The following is a 23,969-nucleotide window of genomic DNA, read 5'->3' as shown; positions in this document are numbered from 1 at the left end:
TATATATATAAACACACGCACACACATATATGTGTGTATGTAATTAACAATTTAGTTGTTACCACCTAATAAAAGACGTTGCTTAAAATATACTTCCCATGCATGTCGTCGTTACACCAAAGCCTTAAAGTACTGATTTTACTAAACCACCCAATTTACGACTTCCATTGAATCCTAACAGATTCTGAAAGCTTAGTCTCACTAAATGGCAGCAACTTAAAGGAAGATCAGCATTATAGAAGCTAGAGGCAAATGCATGCATTAATGTAAGAGGATTAGATTGATGAATGATTCGAAATTAATGACCAAAAGTGCAGGTTCACTTGCCGGATTATGGGCCATATATACGGTGCAGCTTTGGAGTCTTCGGAATGAGATCTGTTTTCTGGAAAATGGGTTTTCGATAATATTTCATAACCAAAAGTGCAGGTTCACTTGCCGGATTATGGGCCATACGGTGCAGCTTTGGAGTCTTCGGAATGAGATCTGTTTTCTGGAAAATGGGTTTTCGATAATATTTCTTATCCTTTGTATAAGGAGGAAGAGTGAACATTCATGTCAGATCAATTGGCTTGTGCGAAGTATGGAAGAGAAGACTTGAGTTACCAAAAATGGAGATGGCAGCCACATCATTGCAACCTCCCGAGGTACCGTACTTGGTTTCTTCCTTTTGTTTATATTAATGAAAGAGAATTCTTTAGAAACACAATTCTCTCAGATTAAAATTCATCACCATCGAGCGTCTCTATTGGGTTTTTGTTATAAAAGAGTTTCAAAATATTTATAAGATCATTAACAATAAATACATTATTCGAGGTCTTTTCACGGAGTTTTTCATTTTTTCCTTGTATCTGAATATAAAGGTTCAATGCCACAACACTATTAAGGAGATTGAGTAATAAAAGGATAGTTTTTGTTGGGGATTCTTTGAATAGATCAGGGCAATGGGTATCTATGGTATGTCTTCTTGACAAAGCATGCAATCCCAAAAGGCCAAAATTACATGCACAACAATGGGAGCTCACTCATCACTTTCAAGGCCTAAGTAAATTTAATTAATTAAACGCGTTGAATTTTTCAGCATCATTATATTAATCATGAACTAAAATTAATTTTTATCATGCAATATATAATTAAAGGAGTGCAATGCGAAAATTGAGTTCTACTGGCAACCATTGCTGGTAGAGTCAAATTCGGATGATCCAGTGAACCATCGGTTACCAGATCGAATAGCACGAGCACAGGCTATTGAAAAGCGCGCCCGTTATTGGAATTTGGACCGGTGTCGATATACTTGTGTTCAACGCCTATCTTTGGTGGGAACGCCCTCGAATGAAAGTACCGTAAGTACTAGCTATCTGATGTCATATATATTTGATGATACTCGAGTACTTCAACGAATAAAGCACTAAAATTGTAAAAGAAACTAAATTATTGCAATAAAACGAAAATTTGATTAACCAGATGACCAAAATCAAAATTATGTCAAGTTACAATATCGATTTTGTTACTCTCCATACATGGCATACAATTCCCTTTCTCTAATATGTATGTGAGGTACAGTCATGTAAAGTTTAAAAATTGTAATTCGAACACATCACATGACCTGTAATCTTTTGAAAGTTAAAGTGGTAAGCAATAGTAACACAAATCCTGACATTTAATTTGGCATGTTGTTCCTACAATTCTAATGATAGATGGGGTTCGTTTGAGTATTCGGATGGAATCTACAAGGATATGTAGACATGCTACGTAGGTACGAAATGACTACGAAACCGTGGTCGGACTGGTTGGAAATCCATGTAAATCGCAGCAAGACTCAATTGTTCTTCATGAGTCATGACCATGTCCCCTACGCATGAAACGTACGTATCACCGTATTAATTATACTCTATCGAACTTCTTCAATTGCTTTTAGAATTTTCCATTCGCGTTAAATCTTTTCATATATATTAATTCAGGGCAGAAGAATTTGGAAATTCCATTGGTGAAAATTGTCTCGACGAAACGGAACCAATCACGAAAGAAGGATACCGGGGAAGAGGATCAGATCCTAATATGATGCGAATAGTCGATGAACTGGTTTTTGTGAAGACCCAAAAAATTAGATACACAAAGCAAGCTACACAAAGCCATGAATTAAAACTCATTCAAGCCATGAATGAAAACCCATTCAAGCCATGAATTCAAAGAAGAATTTGAAGAGTCATAACAACAATTTTAATTGTGTTTAAGGCCTTTAAGGAAGCCATAAACATGGTGGTAATGGCCTTGAATGATAGCCTCTTCACCTCCCCTCCATGAGCCTATAAATAGTGGCCAAAAGGTAGGAGAAATCACACCACCACCAACTATTTTTGAAGCCTTGTAGCAACTATTTTCGAAGCACCTGTAACAGCCGAGTTCTTGTCCATTTTGAGGCAATCCAGCAGCTTTCGTGTGCGAATTTTCCGTTGTTCTTCCCTCAATCTTTGAAGATAATAATCATGTAAGTGGGCTTTTGCTATATATATTTCTTCGTAAGTGGGTTTTTGCTATACTTTTACGTACACTTGCATTTCATAAGTGTACTACTTGATATATATATCGACATACTTTTTCTTCGTAAGTATGTCCACATTTGTTTAAAAATACATTATGTATGTCTCTTCAAATTCGATCGACATGATATATTCGTTTCTATTTGTTATGAAAATTCTTGAACAATTTGTTGTTTGATATTAGTTATAATATTTGAAAGCATGTTTGAAATATTTGAAATGCACTGTAATGATTCGAATTAGAAATGGTAAGGAAATTCCGATTTTTGATATGTTTTGTTTAAGGCCCTGATGCGGTGGGTTATAATAACCGTTCTTTTGGCCTCGCCCCTTAGAGGAGTAACATATAGGGGACTGATCAGTAAACCATGGAAATGAGATGATTTTCAGTGCTATGTTTGTACTTTGTTCGTATTCGATTCAACATGCTTATTATTGAAATTATGATAATGTATTCGTATAACCTTGATATTCGTTATGTCCGATCGACCCCCATTTGCTGAGTATTTCCCAAATACTCACACCCCTTACATTCTCACCCCAGATAAGAACGATGAACAAATCGAAGATAAAGAACAAGAATACTTTTGGGGATGGTGATCCGATTCAAGACCAGTCTCGTTATTATATCTTTTAGTTAGATTATCGTATTTTACGCTTCCGCATTTCGTTTCAATCGCATTGTAAAGACGATTATTGAGTTATGTAATAGACTGGCTTTTGGTTATTTGATTTACTACATGGCTTGTTGTTATACGATTTTAAATTGTTAAACGCCGATGACACGTTTCGGTTTCGGGGCGTGACAGTGTTGACAAGAAACTGATTTTTTTATGGTCTTTTAATTTGAACTTCAAATTTTAAGCGAGGAAATTTTGCTTTATTTTTGTGTGATTAGTTATATAAGATAAGTATTATAGGATCGTTGTAACAATCAGCCACATAACAACAAAAGATGTGATAAATAGTCAGAAATAAATTGTGATAAACCATGATGTAAGGTGATCGAGCACATTAACCCAACCACTACATTGTCTTACTCAATTGATTAATACCTTTATATACTTAAAATGTTAAGTTGATAGTAACATTATAATTTATGTGGGACAGAATTTGAATTATTATTTTTAACAAATAAATTTGACTTTCTAAGAACCCACGTGAGATTTAGTGACTTCCAACTAAACATAATCACATTTTTTTATGCATTCTCAAAATTTTGATTAATCTAATAGTCATGGCTCCATTGGAAAACACAAAAGATCAATTAGATGATTTTGAATTTTCTCAAATGGGAGTTAGAACATGGAACCTTAGATCCAAGACCCATTACCTGGCAGGCATCTTCCTCATAGTCTTGGTGACTGCAGCTATTTATAACCTTGCGGGAAACAATGGCGGAATCCCATTAGAGCAAGCAGCGCAGCAGATTGATCGGGAGATCGCAAATGCAACGAGAGAAGAGGAATCGGTAATCGCACATAATGATAATAATACTACTACGGTTTCACGCTGCGACATGTTTAAGGGAAGATGGGTTTTCGATAATATATCGTTTCCGATGTATAAAGAGCGGGATTGTTCTTTCATGATAGAAGATCATGCTTGTGAGAAGTACGGGAGGAAAGACCTCAAATATCAGCAATGGAGATGGCAGCCTCAGGATTGTGATCTTCCAAGGTTTTTTCTATCTTAAATCGGCTCATAAATATATAATATTCGATCAGCGCCAAGATAAATCATGAATTGTGAGTTAATTCTTGTGTTTGACAAGGTTTAATGGCACTGCGTTTCTGGAGAAAATAAGGGGGAAGAAGCTTGTGTTTGTAGGGGATTCATTGAATAGAAACCAATACATCTCTATGCTTTGCTTGATCGAGTCATCACTTTCTTCATCGGTAAACAAATCAGCGATCAGAAATGGAAATTACTTCGGCTTTAATGCCGTGGTATGTCATAATTTCTAGGCCTTCGTCATATATTTTTCAAGTCTTTGAAGCAGAAACTCATGTAAATGTACGTTTATGCTTGAGATTTTGTTTTCTTGGTTGACTTGAATGTAGGATTACAATGCAAGCATTGGGTTCTATTGGTCTCCGTTTCTAGTCGAATCGAACAATGACGACCCTTTCATCCACCGGCTACAAGACCGGGTGGTAAGAATTAAGTCCATCGAGAATCATGGCAGGCACTGGATTAATGCAGATATACTAATCTTTGATTCTTTTATATGGTGGCTGGAGCCAACTATGACCATCTTGTAATTAACCACAATCTTCCTACTTATATGTGTAATTCAAGAAAAAAAAAATCACATATGTTATATCGATCTTGATCTAAATCACACTGTATCATTGCATCAGATGGGGTTCATTTGGAAGCGACGATGCAATCTACAAAAGAGTCGACACGAGAGAAGAGACGAGGTATCGCGTGTACGAAATTGGATTAAACACATGGTTGGACTGGTTGGAATTCAATATCAACACAACCAAGACAAAATTATTCTTCATGAGCCTGTCCCCTTCTCACAGATTGTATGTGTCCGAAACAATTAATCTTGCATCCCATCTATTTTTTTTTTCCGCCATTTTTTGAATAAAATAATACATGCTTCATTAACAATTAAACGTAGGGGTGAGAGTTGGGGTGAAGTGAAGAACTGCTATAATACAAGTGAGCCTATTTCGAAAGAAGATTACTGGGGAATCATGTCCGATCGTAGAATGATGCGCGTAGTAGAATCGGCGATCGAGAAACTGGAGTCCAGAGGGATTAAAATTCAGTACTTGAACATAACTCAAATGTCAGACTATAGAAAAGATGGTCACCCGTCGATTTATAGGAAATTTTTCCATTCGATGAGTGAGGAGCAATTGAAGGATCCTACAAGCTATTCGGATTGTCACCATTGGTGTCTTCCGGGAGTGCCTGATTATTGGAATCAGGTTCTATATGCTCATATTATGAATTCTTGATAAATGTACAGAAAATATAATATCATATATATACATTTTTTATTTTTACAACAATTTAAAATGTATATTGGAAATTCATCCTTTTCTTTCTTTGGGTTTGGTATTTGGGATTTGGTGATTTGTCACTTTTATTTGGAGGAGCAGATACATTGTACACTTCCACAGCAAAACCATGAAATTCAATTCCGGATCAATTTAATTATCTAGTTACTAAACAAATAAATATATATTTATTTATTTATTTTTTTTTTTTCTGACCAAGTTCCATCAGAAAGATGCTTATTCCACCGCAAGTTGTGCTCAGAAAAACAAAAAGAAAAACACGTTCCGATGCTGATATTTAGGACTTTTAAGTATTTAAATTGACAAAGCATGTGCCACGTTACTGTTTTGCGATAATCAAGGAAGACTGTCAAGAAAGTCAAGGGATGTCAAAATGTAATAGTTTGGATTTTTTTTATCGGGAAATTGGACTTAACTCCTCAGCCGCCGTTTTTTTTTTGTGTTCAGTCTCTGGGTACTTTTTTAGTACCACATTTTCACATGAAGTGTACCACATTTCCACATGAAGTGTACCACAATTTGTATGACATAGTACCACAATTTTGTGGTAGGGAGTGAACCCAAATAAATGTTTTGGTTGGGGATTTTTCACCAACTTCCCTTTTTTTTATTAGTTTTTATTTTTTATTTAAAAAGGAAAATAGCGTTTTTATTCACTAACTCTTTATTTTAATCGAATTTTGGTTTTAGTGTTATAACTTTGATTTTTTTATTATTTTCAGTCTTATTTCATCGGAATGCTGATATAACGCCTAAAATTGTTGTTATGACACTAAAAATAGTGACATTAATATGACACTAAAAATGGTGACATTAAATTGAAAATTGGTGACTTTATTGCGGCAGAAATTAGACCAAAATTTTCAAAAAGTAAAAATTAGTGTATCAAAATAATAATTCGAAAATTTAGTAGAGGCATAACATAAAATTAGACAAGTTAGTGAGAAAAAATATGAGATTGTTCTTAATATTTGGACATAATAATTATAAAGAGTTTTATTTTTTATAAAAAAAAAAAAAAAAAAAGCTCGTAAATCATATACTAAAAAACACGGTCTTAAAAAAAGACCTCAAGAAAAGGAAATGCGAATGATTAATTTATTTCTCTTTATTATATACATGAACGTACGGCGTGAAAAGATGTGAAGATATATATAGCTCACTTGGAGAATGCGAATATATATTTGTTTAGTTAATTTCAATTTGATGAGTTGTAATATATTTTACTTCAATCCTGTGAAAAATGTTGTTTAATTATATTGATTCTAATTTGGTGGTCTTTTCTTTGATGTGCACGGAAAATTATAGTTGTTTTAATTATTTTTAATATATTTGAAAGGTGATTCTTTTTTTAAAGCGACGTATATATTGTTATAAAGTCACAAAAATTTACGAAATGGATTATGATATGAAAGTAGCTACAAAACTAGAAATAGTATGAGATGGTTTTACGAGTCTATATTCATTAGACGTATTGACTCAATTTATATTTAACATGAAAAATAATATTTTTACATAAAAAATAATATATTTTCATGAGTTGGGTCAGGTCAGATATCTATTTGATGAAATTAATCCGTGAGATAGTCTCACAAGAGTTTTTGTGAATTAGAAATAGGTTATTTATATACCAAATAGATTTATGTAGCCGATGGAATAACAACAGTTTTTTTTCTTGTTGAAAATAATAACAACAGAATTTAAGGTTGAAAAAGATGCAGAATTTGAATTCGAAATTTACGTTATTTCATAAAATATAAAACATATAAGTCCCTAAAGTTTGAAATGAAATGTTCCCCCACGTCAAAATGATCATAGACGAGGCTTCGTTAAACTAATTTTTCCCTAAAAAAACATTTAGAGAAAATAAATGAAAATAGAGTTAAAAGCATAGTAAATAGCTTCAGAATTAAAACAAAAGAGATGACATCCCCTTTGGTTCCTCAACATTAATCTTCTCTTGGTATTATCTATACATTGACTTTGTTGTAAAAGAGTTTTACAGCCATGAGACTCAAAAAACTTGTGTTATGAACACTAGTAGTTATGATTGGAGAAGGAAACAATGCATGTGACTTATCTGTGGTGACATACCAAAAACGCGATAAAAAATTGGTCGAGACGACGTTTTGTAATTGCCTTTAAAATTTCTGGTTATCTAGCTAGGAGTATACAACAATTTCAATCTCTACAAACACTGCAACTCCATTGATTTTCTTAAAACGCTTTGTAGGAGGTATGGTGGCATGTGAATGAAGACGATGCAATTTAAGCAATAAGGTAACATTAATATCGCACATCTGATCATAGTTTTTAATCGGGGTTTTGGTCGTTATTTCTTGGTTAATGCTGGTAAGTTACTCTTTGTTCGTAAGACACTTAGCCGAGGAAGTGCGAACCAATTCATGTACCTGACTTTGCAACACTCGGACGAAACACGCACGGATCATACTCAACACATACAGGTACACCACCATGGACCTGTGGCACTATCGTGCCCAATCCAGCTATGGGGCACGCTATCCAACACACATACTTGTTTGTACACATCACGTGCACGAGCCCATTCATAGCAAAGTCAGCGTGATCCGTGGTGGCTACTGCTTGGCTCATGGATGCCTTGCCTTGCTACGTAAATGCATGGCTCCGTTTCATTGATTTAATTTAGGTATAAAAAATGTTTTGTCGGAGTTGATCTCCAAATTTTTGTTCCTGGATATGCATGCAGTGGCAAGTTATTGTTAGTTGTCCCACATAGGTTGGATAATTAACCTGAGAGTTGCTTATATGGACTTGAAACAATCCTCCTCCCTTGAGCTAGCTTTTGGGGTTGAGTTAGGTTCAAGTTCCAATCTTAACAGTTATGTGTGTCCAACAACTGGATAGAGACCTAAGTAGAGAGCAGCTACGACCGAAACTCGATGTAAACCTTAACAAATCCTTTTTTTATTTTTTGGGATGATAAAATATATTAATAAATCTGGTTTCATTCAAATAAAATACGACGACTCAAAACTTGTTTCAATTTTAGTCATTTTTCCAAGAATGTTGATGTACACTCGATGCCACATAATGGATAAAAATAGCAACCAAAAAAAAAACGAAAATATTTTACTAAAACCGAAATTAAAAAATATTCTATTTTGTTTCACTTTCTCTAAACAAAGTCATGGCCGGGCCTAAGAGGTGGCCCAAGAGTCCGCCTAGGCCAAGGCCTCTAACAGAGAAAAAAAAATCATATATTTTATTTTAGATAAAAAATTATTTTAAAATTTAAAATTCTAGTTAATCCAATTATCTAAAGAATTCGATGGTCCAAAAAAAAAAAAATCAATTAACAGTAGTACAAAAAATAAAAATACATTGAAATAGATGGATGACATGATATAGTAGAATTATTATAATGACAAAGTGGCGGCGGTGCTGAGAGTCAGAGAATTTCAATTTTTTTATCTTGAGTTTTTGTTTTTGAATTCCAAATCTATTGGTGTGAATCTTGATCTAAAACTTTCAAATAAGTCATTAAAATAATATAAAAATGTTACTAGAAAGTTATTTCAATACAAAATAATGGTTGAAGCTTTCTTATAATTTTGCTCCAACGCGTACGCGCGACATCAAAAACTTCATATATTAATATTTGATGAAAAATTGTTTGATTGAAATTGTCACTTCAAGTAATAAAAAAAATATGATGGAGTATGATTCATTACTTTTGTATGCTACATTCAAATAAATAATTTTGGGAAAAAAAATATTTAGATGGTATTTATGTAAAGCTTTTGTAAGCATCCAATGGAGAATATGATGAAGCATCTATAGCTTCTAAATTTACAATAATTAACCTCACACTATTGTTATAAATTAAATAATTTGGTTGCTTCAGATGGGATTTAATCCTCAAATAATGGATGAGTTAGTCCTCTCCATCACTGTCATTAATTCTCCATAACTTGTTAAGTAAGGACGTGATTATCCTCCACTAATTTGGATAGCTGGAATTCTTTTGATTAAATAATAAATGATTTATAATATCGAATAATAAATCAAACAAAAATATCGATAATGTTAATATTTTCAAGTCTAATTATTATTAAACCGCTTAAATTAAATGTTGTATGAAACCACAATTAATAGTTTGAGTTTCCCCACGCCCAGCCTATATTTCGATTGACTCGCCACCGANAAAACCAAAATATAATTTATTCTTTAAAATAATCTTTTTGTTAAATATTTTTTATTGATAAGATTAGGTGAAATAATTAATTAAGGTTTTGTCTTGCTAGAATCTTTGATAATTATACTAAGATTCTCATGATATGATATTATTTTTTAAAATAGTTTATTTTTAGCAAATTTTTTTTTTTTCATATTTTGTATGATTCTTTTTTGGTATAAACTTTAGGAGAAAATTAGTCTATATAAAAAAAAAAAAAGAAAAATAGTGGTTGAAAGAGAGACATCAATTGTGAAAGTGTTGATTGAAGATTGTATTTTTATTGTTTCAGTTTTCGACATACTGTTTGCGTTCATTGAATACTTTTTAATCTGATTATTTGTTTTAGGATACAATTTGATTGCTTAACGTGTTAAGGAATATAGTTTTCATAAAATCAAATATTGTTGGTTTTTGTGAACTCGAGGTTTTTTCTATTAATTATTTTGCCGTAAGGTATCGTGCAAATATTTATACTTGTGTACAATTTATCTTTGAGTTGTTTTTGTTTAAGTTATTTATTTATGTTTTATATTATTTTGTCGTGTGTTGTCACTAAGTATTACAACATTTAAAACATCATTCATATATGATACATACAACTTTTTACTTTTTACGGTTATGTTAAACTAAAATACCCCACATATATATTAGTTAATTAATTGCTAGTCAAACCTAATGTAAAATCCAAATATAATAGTATATTCCGCGGCGGATTTAGTGGGTTTTAATTTTAAATTTTAAAGATCGACGTGATCATAATCAATAAGTGATAAATTTTTAAGTAATTGAGAAACCATAAAATGAATGTTGACTCCAAAAATAATAATAATAATAATAATAATATAAAAATAAGTGTACTTTAAATTGTTGCTTTCAAGTAAAAGTAGACGCGAGAAGTTTCCGTGAAAGTATTTTTGGGGTCGATCTTTAACCACGTCGACCAATTCACTAATGCATGATTCATTACTATTTTTGCTTAAAATAATATAAGGTTTAAAATTTTAAATATATATAGACAAAAACGTCTCTTAAATCAAACCATCTATCTAAATAAACAAAATATGTACCTAGAACTACTCGGATAGATCATGAAAATACCCGAAGTCCGAAGTCGACTAAATTAAACTCGAGTCGAATTTTGATCGATCTTCTCACGAGTAGCTTTGCTGAGTCTCATGTTGCTCGCTATATATGCGTTAAGTTTTTAAAAATTAAGAAAACCTCATTCATCAATATTATATATCATTGAAATGTATTTATTAAATTGCGCTTCCATTAAATTTTTATGCTTCAGATCAAAATCTTCTCATAATTCGAAGGAAAAAAAGGTCATTTAATATGTACTTTTTGATGCAAAGCATTATTTTAGTAGATATATTCAATTGGTACAAATTAATCAAAAGGACCAAATTGAAGTCATTCCATATATTGGATAGTTTAAAGATTGAGTGAAAGTGAAAAGCCGAGGATGAAACTGAATTTTACTCCACGGAGTATTGATTACTCTATAAATTAATTAATAAATGTTTTCGCCCAAGGATGGGTCCAATTCCCAATCATGCCCCTCCAAGTCAGTGGAGATCAATGGAATGTGGGATTTCCCAAAAATGTCTTACCCACCCCCTCACACTTGCTCAAATTACCAAGAGCCCCTCACACCAAGCCATCATCGGCCATGTGGTGTTTATGAAATATGACCAAAAATTACAAATTCACTATTAAAAAAAAATAAAAACACATATCATTTTTAAAATTTTATTTAAAATTTTGCACATATTTTTTTTTTGGAGCTTTACATGTGCCAGTATCATTAGATTACTTGATCTTTGATATATTGATGAAAATAATTAAATGTTTATGATCCAAAAACTAAAATTTCACAATCATGCACGTCTACGTATAACAGAAGTAATCCGAGTCTCACTTGTATATCAGACTTCGATGAAAACATAAGGATAGTGGTCACCCAAGAGCTGTCCATCAAGAGACCTTAACCAAATTTTTGGCACGAGTCTTTCCTATTTTTTCTCCATGCTCAATGCTATGTTGGTTACATGACCTCTCAATTACGTTGTCTACTCATTTCCTTTGATCGATCTTTAAATGAAGCCGTTATGTTAATTAATTTGATAATAGGTTTCCCTAACAAGTATTTTATTGTTGCTTTATTTTACCATTAACATTAGTTAAACTATTTTCAACTCACAATTCAGATAATTAAAATAACTTATAAGGATTTCAAGAAGTTGTTCTTTTGGATATACCTATATATGATAATTTCACCACAATTTCATACATATAAAGGAATGCAGAGAAATTATGTTTTTGGTCTGTATTTGTACATTTTCATTTTTTGATATGTTATCTGTCAATTCACTCACGGTTGTTGTTCACTATCTTGCATTTTTTCAATTTTTTTTTAAGTTTTCACCGGAGTATTAACGTAGCATCGAACACGTCAACAATGTCTGTTATCGCGTTAGCATTTTCGACTGTTACGACATCATTTTCCGATCTCACTTCAACATTCAGCTGAAAATAGATAAAATCGAGAAAATTGCAAATTAATAAGGTAAGACCTTAAATTAACCAACAATATTATATAAAAAAACATACAAGTTAGTGGAAAAAACTTACGATGAATATATGATTTAGAAATACAGAAGATGATAAAAATATATTGATGGAGCAAACGGAAGAAANTAGACACACACACAAACACATATATAATCAGACACATACTTAAGAAGTACTGCTACATTTCCATTTTTCACTTTCTAGGCCGAAAATCCTCCACGTTTCTCAATTTTCGAGAGAGCATGAACTGTGGCATAGTCCGCAAGGGCCATTACTTACTTCTTCAGTTCTTCTTGGTTACCATATTACTCTATCTATTTCGAATTTTATAATATAAAAATAATATCATTAAATTAACCAAAGATTCATGTAAAAAATTAGCCCTCTCTCAAGGGAAAAAAATCATGGTACGTAGACCAAGCGGGACAATCTTCAAATGAATGTATTTTAAAAATATTTATATATACTTTTCCCCCCAAAATTCGATGACTTCGATTCATTACTTTGTTCCTATAAATATACGTCCCCCCATTTTGCATTAATTGCTCATTCATTCAGTACCCTTCATCGATCCCCCTCCCCAATATTTCTCTGCTGGCATGCAAAATTCTCAGTACAATTTATCAATCAGTATGGAGAACCCTTAAAGCTCAGGAGGGATAGCGCCGTAGATAATCTCACCGTCACGGCCGAGTGTTGGTTGTGATGCATCTATATATATGTCTCTATGGCGCTATCCATCCTGAGTTTCACGGGTGTTTTCGTGCTCTTTCTTTGAATTTTTATATGTCTAAGGATGATTATTTTATTTAATTGGATCAGCCAGAGTTAAGGTTAATTTCTGAATTAAGATAAGATATTTATAATATTTTATTTATTCGTGGGGAAGTTGTACTGACTACACCCATCGTCCAACTATCTCTTTTTTTGTTATACAATTATGCACTAGATTGATCATATATATATATATATATATATATATATATATGATGAATTCAAATTTGGAACCATAATTTTTGTACGGACACACCTGTTATGGGGTCGTTTCAGACAAGTGAGAAAAAAAGAATTCAAAGCTGGTAGTTTTAAAAATGAAAAAGGAAAGCTGAATTTTTTTAAGATAAAATGTTCGATAAATAAATTACTTTAATACTAATTTTGTTTATAAAATGACAAAAATAATTTTATTGGAGTGTTGGTAAAAGAAAGAGTATGACAGTATATTATGAACATGAACATGGACATAAAGGTAATTTTAGATTAGACAAAAATATTGGAATAAGAGTATATATAAAAATTTCAATTTGTTTACCAAAATAAGATCACTTTTAAAAAATCAAAATCAACAACGATCAGCCGCTGAATTTCAATTAAAATGAGCAGAAACGGAATTTGGGATTTATAGATATGTATACACAAAACTATTTTTTTTTAGTGAAAATGAAGAATAATTTTTTTATAGGTCGTAAACACTCCCACATACTCGTTATATTGTTGCAGTCGATAATTCAAGGGAAGGATTCCTCTTAGTCTTTGCGCCTCTCCCCTCCCCCTCCTCCGCTGATACACCACCCGTTGTATCAATAAAATTAAGGTACCGTCGAGGGCTCAAGGCATCCATCGATCTCTTATTTTTATAGGTGGCTTTTTGAGGGATTGCTAGTATCACTAAATCTCGCGCTTAAGCAGTGTGTTTCTTGTGGGTTTTGAGCCTAATGTACAATCGTTTTTTGGAAAAATTTTATGTATATTGTTAGAGTGCACACATACACTCGAGAGAAGCAGCTCCCAACAATATGTGAGAAGCAAAAGTATTATTTCATCAGAAAATTATGTTCAAGGAGCTTCTGTACAAGTATTTATATCCGTCATTAACTTTCCTAACTAATGACAGTTAGGCTAACAGGCTAACTAAGTGACAATTAAGGCTAACAGACTAATTGAAGTGTATACTAATAACATCCCCCCTCAAGCTTGAAGAAGGTTGAACATTCCAAGCTTGGAGAGTAGATAACAATGATGCTCTGCATTCAACGCCTTCGTAAAAATATCGGCAGGTTGACAATGAGTAGAAATATGGGAAGTGGTAATGAGCTTGTCTCGAATCTTCTCCCGGATAAAATGACAATCAATATCAATATGTTTCGTCCGTTCATGGAACAATGGATTAGCTGCGATGTGAAGGGCAGCCTGATTGTCACAATGCAAAACTGTAGGATTAGCAAATTGTAAACCCATATCAGAAAAAACACCACGCAACCACACAATTTCACAAGCTGCAGAAGCCATGGAGCGATACTCGGCCTCGGCAGATGACCGAGAGACAGTGTTTTGTTTCTTCGTTTTCCATGAAATGGGAGAAGAGCCAAGGGAGATGAAGTAACCAGTGATGGATTTGCGACTCATTGGACAAGAGGCCCAATCGGAATCGCAATAAGCATGCAGCTGCAAGTCACAAGAAGCTGATAACAAAATGCCTGAACCAGGAGACTTTTTTATGTAAGCAAGAACACGGTGAACAGCATGCAGATGAGACGCCTTAGGAGCCTGCATAAACTGACTCAGATGCTGCACCACATAACAAATATCAGGCCGGGTGAGAGTAAGGTAGATAAGCCGACCAATCAATCTCTGATATACAGAAGGGTCTGTCAAAGGCAGATCAGGTATAACAGACTCAGAATTAAAAGTTGCATCAAACTCGGCCGTGGTTAACTTTAAGTGTTGCTCCATGGGTGTGGCAAACGGCTTGCAACCAGAAAGACCTGCCTCTGAAATTAATTCTAGAGCATACTTACGTTGATTCAAACATAAACCACGCTTAGATCGAGCAATCTCAATCCCCAAAAAATATTTCAAAAAGCCTAAATCTCGAATATCAAAATGATCATGAAGATAAGCTTTCAATGCAGAAATCGAAGAAAGATCACTGCCGGTGATAACAATATCATCCACATAAACCAAGAGAATAGTGATATGCACATCATGTCGCTTCACAAACAAAGAGTGATCATGGACAGATTGAACAAAACCATGCTGTAGAATCACAGAGCAAAATTTAGCATTCCATTGTCGAGAGGCTTGTTTTAAACCATATAGAGATTTCAGCAACTTACAAACATTGTTGGAGTTAGGACGTGCAAAACCAGGAGGAACATTCATATATATCTCCTCATTTAAATCACCTTGTAAGAAAGCATTGGAAACATCCATTTGAAAAAGAGGCCAGTTTCGTGCAGTAGCAAGAGATAACAAGCACCGAACCGTGACAATCTTAGCTACGGGGGAAAATGTATCATGATAATCAACACCATATTCTTGAGTATAGCCCTTAGCAACAAGCCGGGCTTTATACTTATTGACACTTCCATCCGCATTATGTTTGATCTTATAGACCCAACGACAACCAATGGCTTTCTTATCCGGAGGAAGTGGTACGAGCACCCAAGTATTATTGGCCTCTAAGGCTGCAATTTCCACAGCCATGGCCTCACACCATTTAGGATCAGAGGAGGCCTCTTTGAATGACTTTGGTTCAGATACTTGAGATATAGAAGCAAGAAAGGCTTGATATGTAGGTGAGAGATGATCATAAGTAAGGGAATGTGAAATAGGATAGGGAGTAGAAGTGGCAGAACAAACATAATCTCTAGTCCAAATTGGGGGACGAGACTGCCTAGATGAATGACGAGAAGGAACAATCTGAGTTGAAGATGGAGCAGCTACAGATTGTGACTGGGAAGGAGAAGCCGGGAAAGAGTTATTCAGCAATGGAAAATGGTCTTCATCGAAATCAAATAACGGGGGTTGAGGAAATAAGGACAAAGCTGGTTGGCAAGAAGCAAATGGGAAGATGTCTTCATGAAAAACCACGTTACGAGACACAAAAAATTGTTTGGTAGTTAGATCAAGCAATTTAAAACCTTTTTGATGAGGAGGAAAACCAAGAAAAACATAAGGTTTAGCCCGGACATCAAATTTATCAATAGGTTTGGGATTAGAGGCATAGCATAGACACCCAAAGACCTTAAGTTGAGTATAGGAAGGAACTTTGTTGAATAAAACTTCGAAAGGAGTTTTATTCGACAATAATGGAGTGGGAGTACGATTGATCAAAAAGGCTGCATGAAGCACACATTCTCCCCAGTACATAGTAGGAAGTGAACTTTGAAACTTAAGAGCTCGTGCAACATTGAGAATATGACGGTGTTTACGCTCGACTAGCCCATTTTGTTGAGGTGTATATGGACATGAACTCTGATGCACAATACCAAGGGACTGAAAAAGCATTTTACATTCATGATTAAAGAAATCAGATGCGTTATAGGTTCGAATGGTCTGGACATGTTTCTGGAAATGCGTAGACACAAAAACAAAGAAATGTTTTAGGATTTGAAGTGTATCTGATTTAGAATGCATCAAGAAAACGCAAGTACATCGAGAAAAATCATCGACAGTGGTAAGGAAAAATCGTGCACCATCGTGAGTTGGTGTGCGATATGGACCCCAAATATCCATATGAATAAGATAAAATATATGAGGGGATGTAGCACGATCACTGATAGGAAAAGAAGTCCGTGTTTGCTTTGACAGTGGACAAATGGAACAATGCTTGGTAAGATTTTTTTGTTTGATAAAAGGCAGACAAAATAATCTTGACACAGACATGTGACCAAAACGTTGATGCCATATATCAATATCATTGTTAGCATAAGCAGAAACATTACATGTTGGTGAATGAGGTGATAACCTATTATTGCGAAAACAGGAAGAAGAAAGACACTGGTTTGATCTAATTCTGTTCGAAGGTGTTCTAACAAGATAGTATAATCCATGATTGAGTTTACCAATCTCCGTGATCTTCCCAGTCAAGAGTTCCTGAAATACACAAAACGTGGGATAGAAAGTGACATAACAGTTATTGTCTTTGGTAAATTGGGATATGGATAACAGGTTAAAATTGAAATCAGGAACATGAAGGACATTTGACAAAGTGCAAGAGGTGGATAAGTGCACTGAGCCACGAGATAAAATGGTTGCAGATATACCATTTGGTAGACGAACAGATCCAGTAGGTAGAGGACATGTTTGTGAATCTTGCAAACCATTAGAAGTTCCTGTAATATGAGCATTCGCACCAGTGTCCAGAATCCAATCATTAGCTTCAGAAATAGACATCAAGCTAGTGATATTACCTGCCAAATTTGCTGTAACATCATTGGATGCAGGTGAAGCCGCAAGTAAACGTAAGATCTGGTCATACTGAGAAGGCGTAAACATGGCACCAGGAGAAGTCACTGAGCCAGATTCAGTAGAAGGTGCCTGTGAAACTGATGAATTACTAACAGGAACCTTAGACGTGTGATGAGCTGATTTAGAGCTCTTCACTTGAGGAAACTTTTTATGCAGTTTGTGTCCAGGAGGATAACCAATCAAACGAAAACAATGATTGATAGTATGGCCTGGTAGATTGCAATTATCACACTTGACATTATCAAATCGTTTAGAATTTGAATAGAACGCTGTGGTTGGAGCATCAGCAATCGGATGTGAGGCAAGAGTATTGCGATGAGTTTCCTCTTGACAAACAAGCGAATAAGCTTGATTCACCGAAGGAAGTGGATCCATTAAAAGTATCTGGCTGCGAATAGCACCATAACTCTCATTCAAACCCGTAAGAAACTGAATTAAACGTTGATGTTGATCATGCTTAACATATTCCGTCGATGTTGGACACGCACAGGATGGTAAAATCACCAAAGAGGCATATTCATCCCACAGCTGCCGGAGTTTACTGAAATAGACAGAGATTGTGGAAGAGCCTTGAGAAAAATGGACAATCTCTCGGTGAAGAGTATAGATCCTTGAACCACAAATTTTATCAAACCGCTCTTTGAGATCTGCCCAAACACTTGAAGCATCGGTCGAATAAACCAGCCCATAATAAATTTCTCTGGAAACGGAAGATAAAAGCCAAGAGAGAACTACAGCATTACATCTCTCCCATTGATACAGAGTCGGCGAGTCCGCAGCAGGTCGTTTACAGTCACCGGTAACAAATCCGACTTTGTTCTTTGCGTGCAAAGCTAGCTTCATCGCACGGTGCCAAACTCCATAATTCTCAGTGCCAATTAATGGATCGAGCACAAGAGAAACACCTGGCGCATCGGAGGGATGCAAATATAGAGGATCGTTGAAGCTGAAATTTGAAGTATTTGTCATTCTCGCATCAATAGAGAAAGAAATTCACCGATGAATTGTAGAAGAACGTGACCCCTGCACTGTAGATGAATCAATTTGCGGAAGAAACACGCTCTGATACCATGTTAGAGTGCACACATACACTCGAGAGAAGCAGCTTCCAACAATATGTGAGAAGCTGAAGTATTATTTCATCAGAAAATTATGTTCAAGGAGCTTCTGTACAAGTATTTATATCCGTCATTAACTTTCCTAACTAATGACAGTTAGGCTAACAGGCTAACTAAGTGACAATTAAGGCTAACAGACTAATTGAAGTGTATACTAATAACATATATATTTCTAGATTTTCCAGAGTATTTTATCTCGGGACACGATCGCATATACTATTATGGCTGTGTAAATGTGTGGGTACGAATGTCCAATGGATTTGTATGTATTTTCTTTATTGTATGAATGGATTGTTTTTTAATACATGTGAAATTCAGACTGCAAGTATTAAGATACAAAATCTAAATCTGTAATATTATTTCATTTCAGTTTCCTTAAAATATGCTACGTGGGAAGAAGGAATCTTTGTTATTGTATATAGGGATGAATCGTGATATCAGAAAATTGAGTGATACCCGATGTCATGCAAGTGATGGCCCTTCGATCAGTCTTTTCTCCTACTCATTCTAGGCTTTTGTAGTGTCTGTCAACATTTGAACATCTCCATTTCAAATTTCTTACATTCAATAAATATTATATTATAATATAAAAGTTTTTCTATTTTGAAAAATGACAGAATTAGAGCGTGTTGTTTGTGGAGAAATATTTTATTTTGTTGAGAAACGTCACTAATATTCTCAATAATTTTCGTAAAATAAAAGTGGTGAGTTCGAATAATGAAGCTTATAGCTTAAAAAAAATACTTAAATAAATTTTACTTTTAAAGTATTAATTTTATTGAAAGATATATAGAAATAATTTCGACGTTTTGATAAATATTGGAAAAAAAAATGTTTTATTTTTAAATAGAATTAGTGTGAAGACCCGAAGCATGTTATGCCCAAGATAAGACCCACCTGAACTCAAATATTGACAGTCAAGTTGAGCTTTGAAATAACCCAAGAAATTCGAAATATTGCGGCATCTTGTGACAACCATTTGAACCTCAATCATGAAGAATAAAAGCCACCATAATTTCAAAATTAAAGAGACATTTGACCAATTAATTTTTACTTGTAACAACGATTTTATGACTAATAAATGACAGTAAAATGGATGTACTGACTATGAATAACAGTCCTTTCAGCTCATCTCTCTGCTCTATAAATATAGCTTCCAAGCTAAACAAAAATCACCCCAATACAAGCATTGTAGTCCCCAAATTTCGAAGCTTTGCTGTCATTCTTTTTCGAAGCTTTCAGCAGCATCTTTCTGCCCATTTTCGAGTCACGAGAAGCAGCTAACAACATGTGACGCACTGTAGAAATCTTCCATGAGGTGATAATATAACCGTTGTACGATATCGTCTTAGAGGATTAATAAGTACCGACTAATATCAATAAATCATGGAAAATAGATGAAATTCCAGTGTTTAATGTATACGATATGCTTATGATATGCTCGGTTTTTTATTAAGATATGTCTCAAAAATTTCACATGTATTTGTTATATGGGTTTGATCGACCTCCACTTACTGAGTGTTTTTTCAAACATTCACTTTTTACTCTCCTTTTACAAATAAGAAGGAAGAAAAAGTTGAAGAAAAAAAACAAAACCATTTTAGGGCCGGTGAAGACGTGTTGTTGCCACTTACAGATTTTTAAAACATTTTTTGTAATCAAACAATATATTTTTAGGGATAGTTTTGATACAGAAGTTGTAGCTTTAGAAAACACTTAAATAAATTCAACTTTTTTATGTGCTTAGAAAATTACAAGTGTTTTGGCGTTTGGATAGATGTGAAAATTTACTTATATTTTTATCTATTATATGTTATTAAACTTGAATATTTCATAACAACTAACTTTGGTATGTCATTTTGACACCAAATTTTTTTTACAGTTTTACTCTTCATAATATTTAAATAAATTTGTCGATGTGAATTTATTGGTAATTTTTATACTTCTCTTTATTTTTTTCCGATTTTTTCTGTAAGTTATCTTTAATTTATCTAAAACTTCAAACGTTTCACTAATTGATATAACCACTAATCTGTAATTATCATATCCTAATAAAATAATATATATTTTTATACAAAATTATCAAGCACAAATTTTTTTTTTTAATATGACACGAATCGTGTTCCATGAAACACTAGTTTTTAATATAAGTAGAAGCATAGTCCAAAAGCCATAAATTTTAGCTTCTAAAAGAACACTTTTTAAAATATATTTGTTAAAACAACCTTTTGAAGTAATTCCAAGTTCTCATTTGGAAATCAATTCAAGCTTAATTGTCCACATATTCCTGCGAGATTAAATTATTATTATTATTGAGCTGGTGGAGGCTCCTTGAAAGATGGACATATACAATTGTTTTTTTTCAGAAAAATAGACCGAATATATAGTTGATGATGCAGTCACCAAAGAGATGGCCGAGGAAGTTGCCTGACGCCCGGTCTTACTTTTTAACTTTCGATATATAATGAAAGGTCCACTAACCTAATAAAAAACAAGTGAGATATAATTTTGATCTTGTAACTTGAATATTTCTGATCTTGTTATTGGTCAAGTTACGATCTTAGTCCATCGATTTACACTTTTTTTTCAACTTCAATCATTTTCACCAAAGTGTTAAAGACTTAATATAACAAAAAAAAAAATGAAAAACGTGTAAGTTACATTAAAAATTAATTAAAAATGTACTTTTTTGTTAAAAAAAAAACAATATATAGAAGTGAGTTTGTACTTTCTACCTTGTTTGCATGAAAACAACATTGAGTTAGCACGATACTTATTTTGAATTCCCTATAGATGTAGGTAATATAAACTTTAGGCTTAGTTTGGAAGTTGGGAGAGAGAAAAGAAGAGTGGAGATAAGAAAGGGAGATTTTTATTTGGAAGGAAATTTTTGTCATCTCTCTAACAAGTTTCAATTCATTTCTTTTCCTTCCATTAAAATCTCACAACCAACCAAATTTTTTACATTCCCTTTCCTTTCCCTTCTTTTTCTTCCAAATCACAACTCCAAATGAAGTCTTAATATACTTGTATTTGCACAAAATAATTCATACTTACTCAAATTTCAAAGTATATATATATCCCAGCAATGTATAAACGTTGAATTTTTGGAGTTATAAACTCAACAAATTAATAAAGAGAAGACGGTGATCTAACAAAAATGATAACATAACCGACCATGCATTCACCGGCAAGCAAATATTTCTGGTACGGAAGAAGAAGAAGAAGAAGAATTATTGTTTATCACGTAAAAAAAATCATGAATTCCAGTTTAAACCAAATTAACATAATTATCAACAAATCACAATAAAGAATATAAAATCCCTTGAGAAAATCGTATGTTTTTTTTTTTTACATATATAAAATATATTTTCCCTCAAATAAAAAAAACTAAATTAAAATATTGTGTGATCCATTCGTTACCGCTTTGGCAATGATCTTCAAACCCTGGCAGCCACTGGGGAGTACTGCGTAACTGCTGCTTTTGCGCCGGTGAAGAACGAAAGGAATCCGGTAGTGCTTGTATTTGGCTCCTGCTCGTCAAGGAATAGATCTTCAGGATCCCTAAAAGCACCATGCAAGCAAACAATAGCCACACCAACAATAAGAGCCGATACCATAACAGATCCGACGCTGGTTAGGAAGATTACGACAACAGTGGACACGATCAAGAAGATAAATGTCTCGCGATCAGAAAACTGGCGGCCGCAGAAAACGATCGGAGGATCGGAAGATTGGCGTAAAAGGTAGAGGAACTGCCATGCGGCGAGGAGGCCGGATAAGATGATGAGAGAAAAAGGATTCGTCAAAAGAGAGACGACGAGCACGATGGTTATGATTGCGATGTAATTAACACGGAAATACTGATAATTTCTGCGGATTCTGATGGTGGCATCGGATAATGATTCTGGCTTGGAGAAGGCGGAGCGGTCGACAAGCTCCGACCAGGGGTGGTGGTTGGAGAGGCCGGAACGAACTTTTTCGGATATACTGGAGAAGAACGAACGAACAGCGGAGGTGGATTGTTGGGTGTCCGCGGTGGCGGGGTGTAGAATTGATGGGGAAGAATTTGCCATGATTCAACGTTCTTTCATCCTTTATTTTGATTCGATGATACTTTATAGCGACGGACCATGCACATTCAGTAAAAGAATCGTTGAAAAATATCGCTTACAGTATTTTTTCTAGAACTTTATTTATATGTATATTTATGATTTAAAAAAACCATACATTTACATATTAATTAATAATAGTTTCTAAAATAATTCCTCAAACTTTCGATTTTAGCATAATTTAATCTACATTTAACAATTGGGATCTGAAGTTTTTGACTTTAAGTTTATAAAGGAACTGGAGATTAGCATAAATTTGAAATAAAAATGTATGAGCTGATTTTCGAGATCTTCTTACTTCATATCAATTCCTGTAGAATTAAGTTTGATATTATTGGATGTATAGATTTGTAATTCCAAATTCTTGATTGTTATATGATCTCTATCGACATATAACTTCATGTGTTTATTATTATTAATAGCAAAAGTGACACAATTTTATAATTCAAATGTTTGGTTTAATTATGATAATTTTATAAAACGACATAAAAATAATTAATTTTCATAAATACGAAATTTAGAAGAAGAAAAAAACACCATGTCAATTTGATTATAAGTAATTTTAAAGACAAAATCGATTATTATTAAGTATAATTAAATACTACAATTGAAAGCATATCATGAAGCAGCTTAATTGAAAAGAGGTTGAGGAATATATAATTGAAAATAGGTCGAGGAAAAGGTGGGATCGTTTGATCGAGAAGATGATGAGAGATTGAAACTTGGCAAAAAGGCTATAAAATCAAAGTAATAAAAAGAGACACGGGGCAAAGATGTTAGGATAGAAAAATAACAAATTTTTTGGTGTAATCTAAAATACCAAAAAAATATTTTAAGAATCACGACTTTCATAAAATAGTATAGATTATTATTAATATTTTATACATATTTGGTATTGGTGATACCCCGGAAGAGTCAGGGTCATGGATGATTCAAGACAGTAAATGGATAACCAGGATCGTGATAAGGCTGTAGAAGGAACTCATAAGTAGGCGGACAGGTGAATGTCCGAGACATCATTTTCCCGGACTACTAGCATCCGAGCATATACCTCGAGCTACTAGGAGCCCAGACTTCTAGACAAATTCCCAAATGATTGTTTTCTATCT

General features: G+C 33.7%; 2 protein-coding genes and 1 pseudogene across 2 annotated transcripts; 2 read left to right on the top strand and 1 right to left on the bottom strand.

Annotated features, from left to right (window-relative positions):
- The first annotated feature begins 358 nt into the window (after positions 1–358).
- On the top strand, positions 359–3,274 carry LOC140971057 (protein trichome birefringence-like 34; annotated as a pseudogene).
- A 483-nt stretch (positions 3,275–3,757) lies between these two features.
- On the top strand, positions 3,758–5,594 carry LOC140971056 (protein trichome birefringence-like 34). The gene is made up of 5 exons (XM_073433110.1): positions 3,758–4,220; positions 4,315–4,489; positions 4,604–4,800; positions 4,904–5,077; positions 5,176–5,594. The coding sequence occupies exons 1-5, from the start codon at positions 3,778–3,780 to the stop codon at positions 5,516–5,518; spliced, it is 1,332 nt and encodes a 443-aa protein (XP_073289211.1). The 5' UTR covers positions 3,758–3,777; the 3' UTR covers positions 5,519–5,594.
- A 16,511-nt stretch (positions 5,595–22,105) lies between these two features.
- LOC140960799 (PRA1 family protein B4-like) lies at positions 22,106–22,885 on the bottom strand. Its single transcript, XM_073419080.1, has one exon. The coding sequence runs from the start codon at positions 22,822–22,824 to the stop codon at positions 22,189–22,191; it is 636 nt and encodes a 211-aa protein (XP_073275181.1). The 5' UTR covers positions 22,825–22,885; the 3' UTR covers positions 22,106–22,188.
- Between the last annotated feature and the right edge of the window lie 1,084 nt (positions 22,886–23,969).

The sequence above is a fragment of the Primulina huaijiensis genome, chromosome 2 (assembly GCF_012295235.1).
Source record: "Primulina huaijiensis isolate GDHJ02 chromosome 2, ASM1229523v2, whole genome shotgun sequence".
NCBI lineage: Eukaryota > Viridiplantae > Streptophyta > Magnoliopsida > Lamiales > Gesneriaceae > Primulina > Primulina huaijiensis.
Note: the sequence above shows the minus strand (reverse complement) of the source record. Positions and strands in the feature narration are given on the sequence as shown.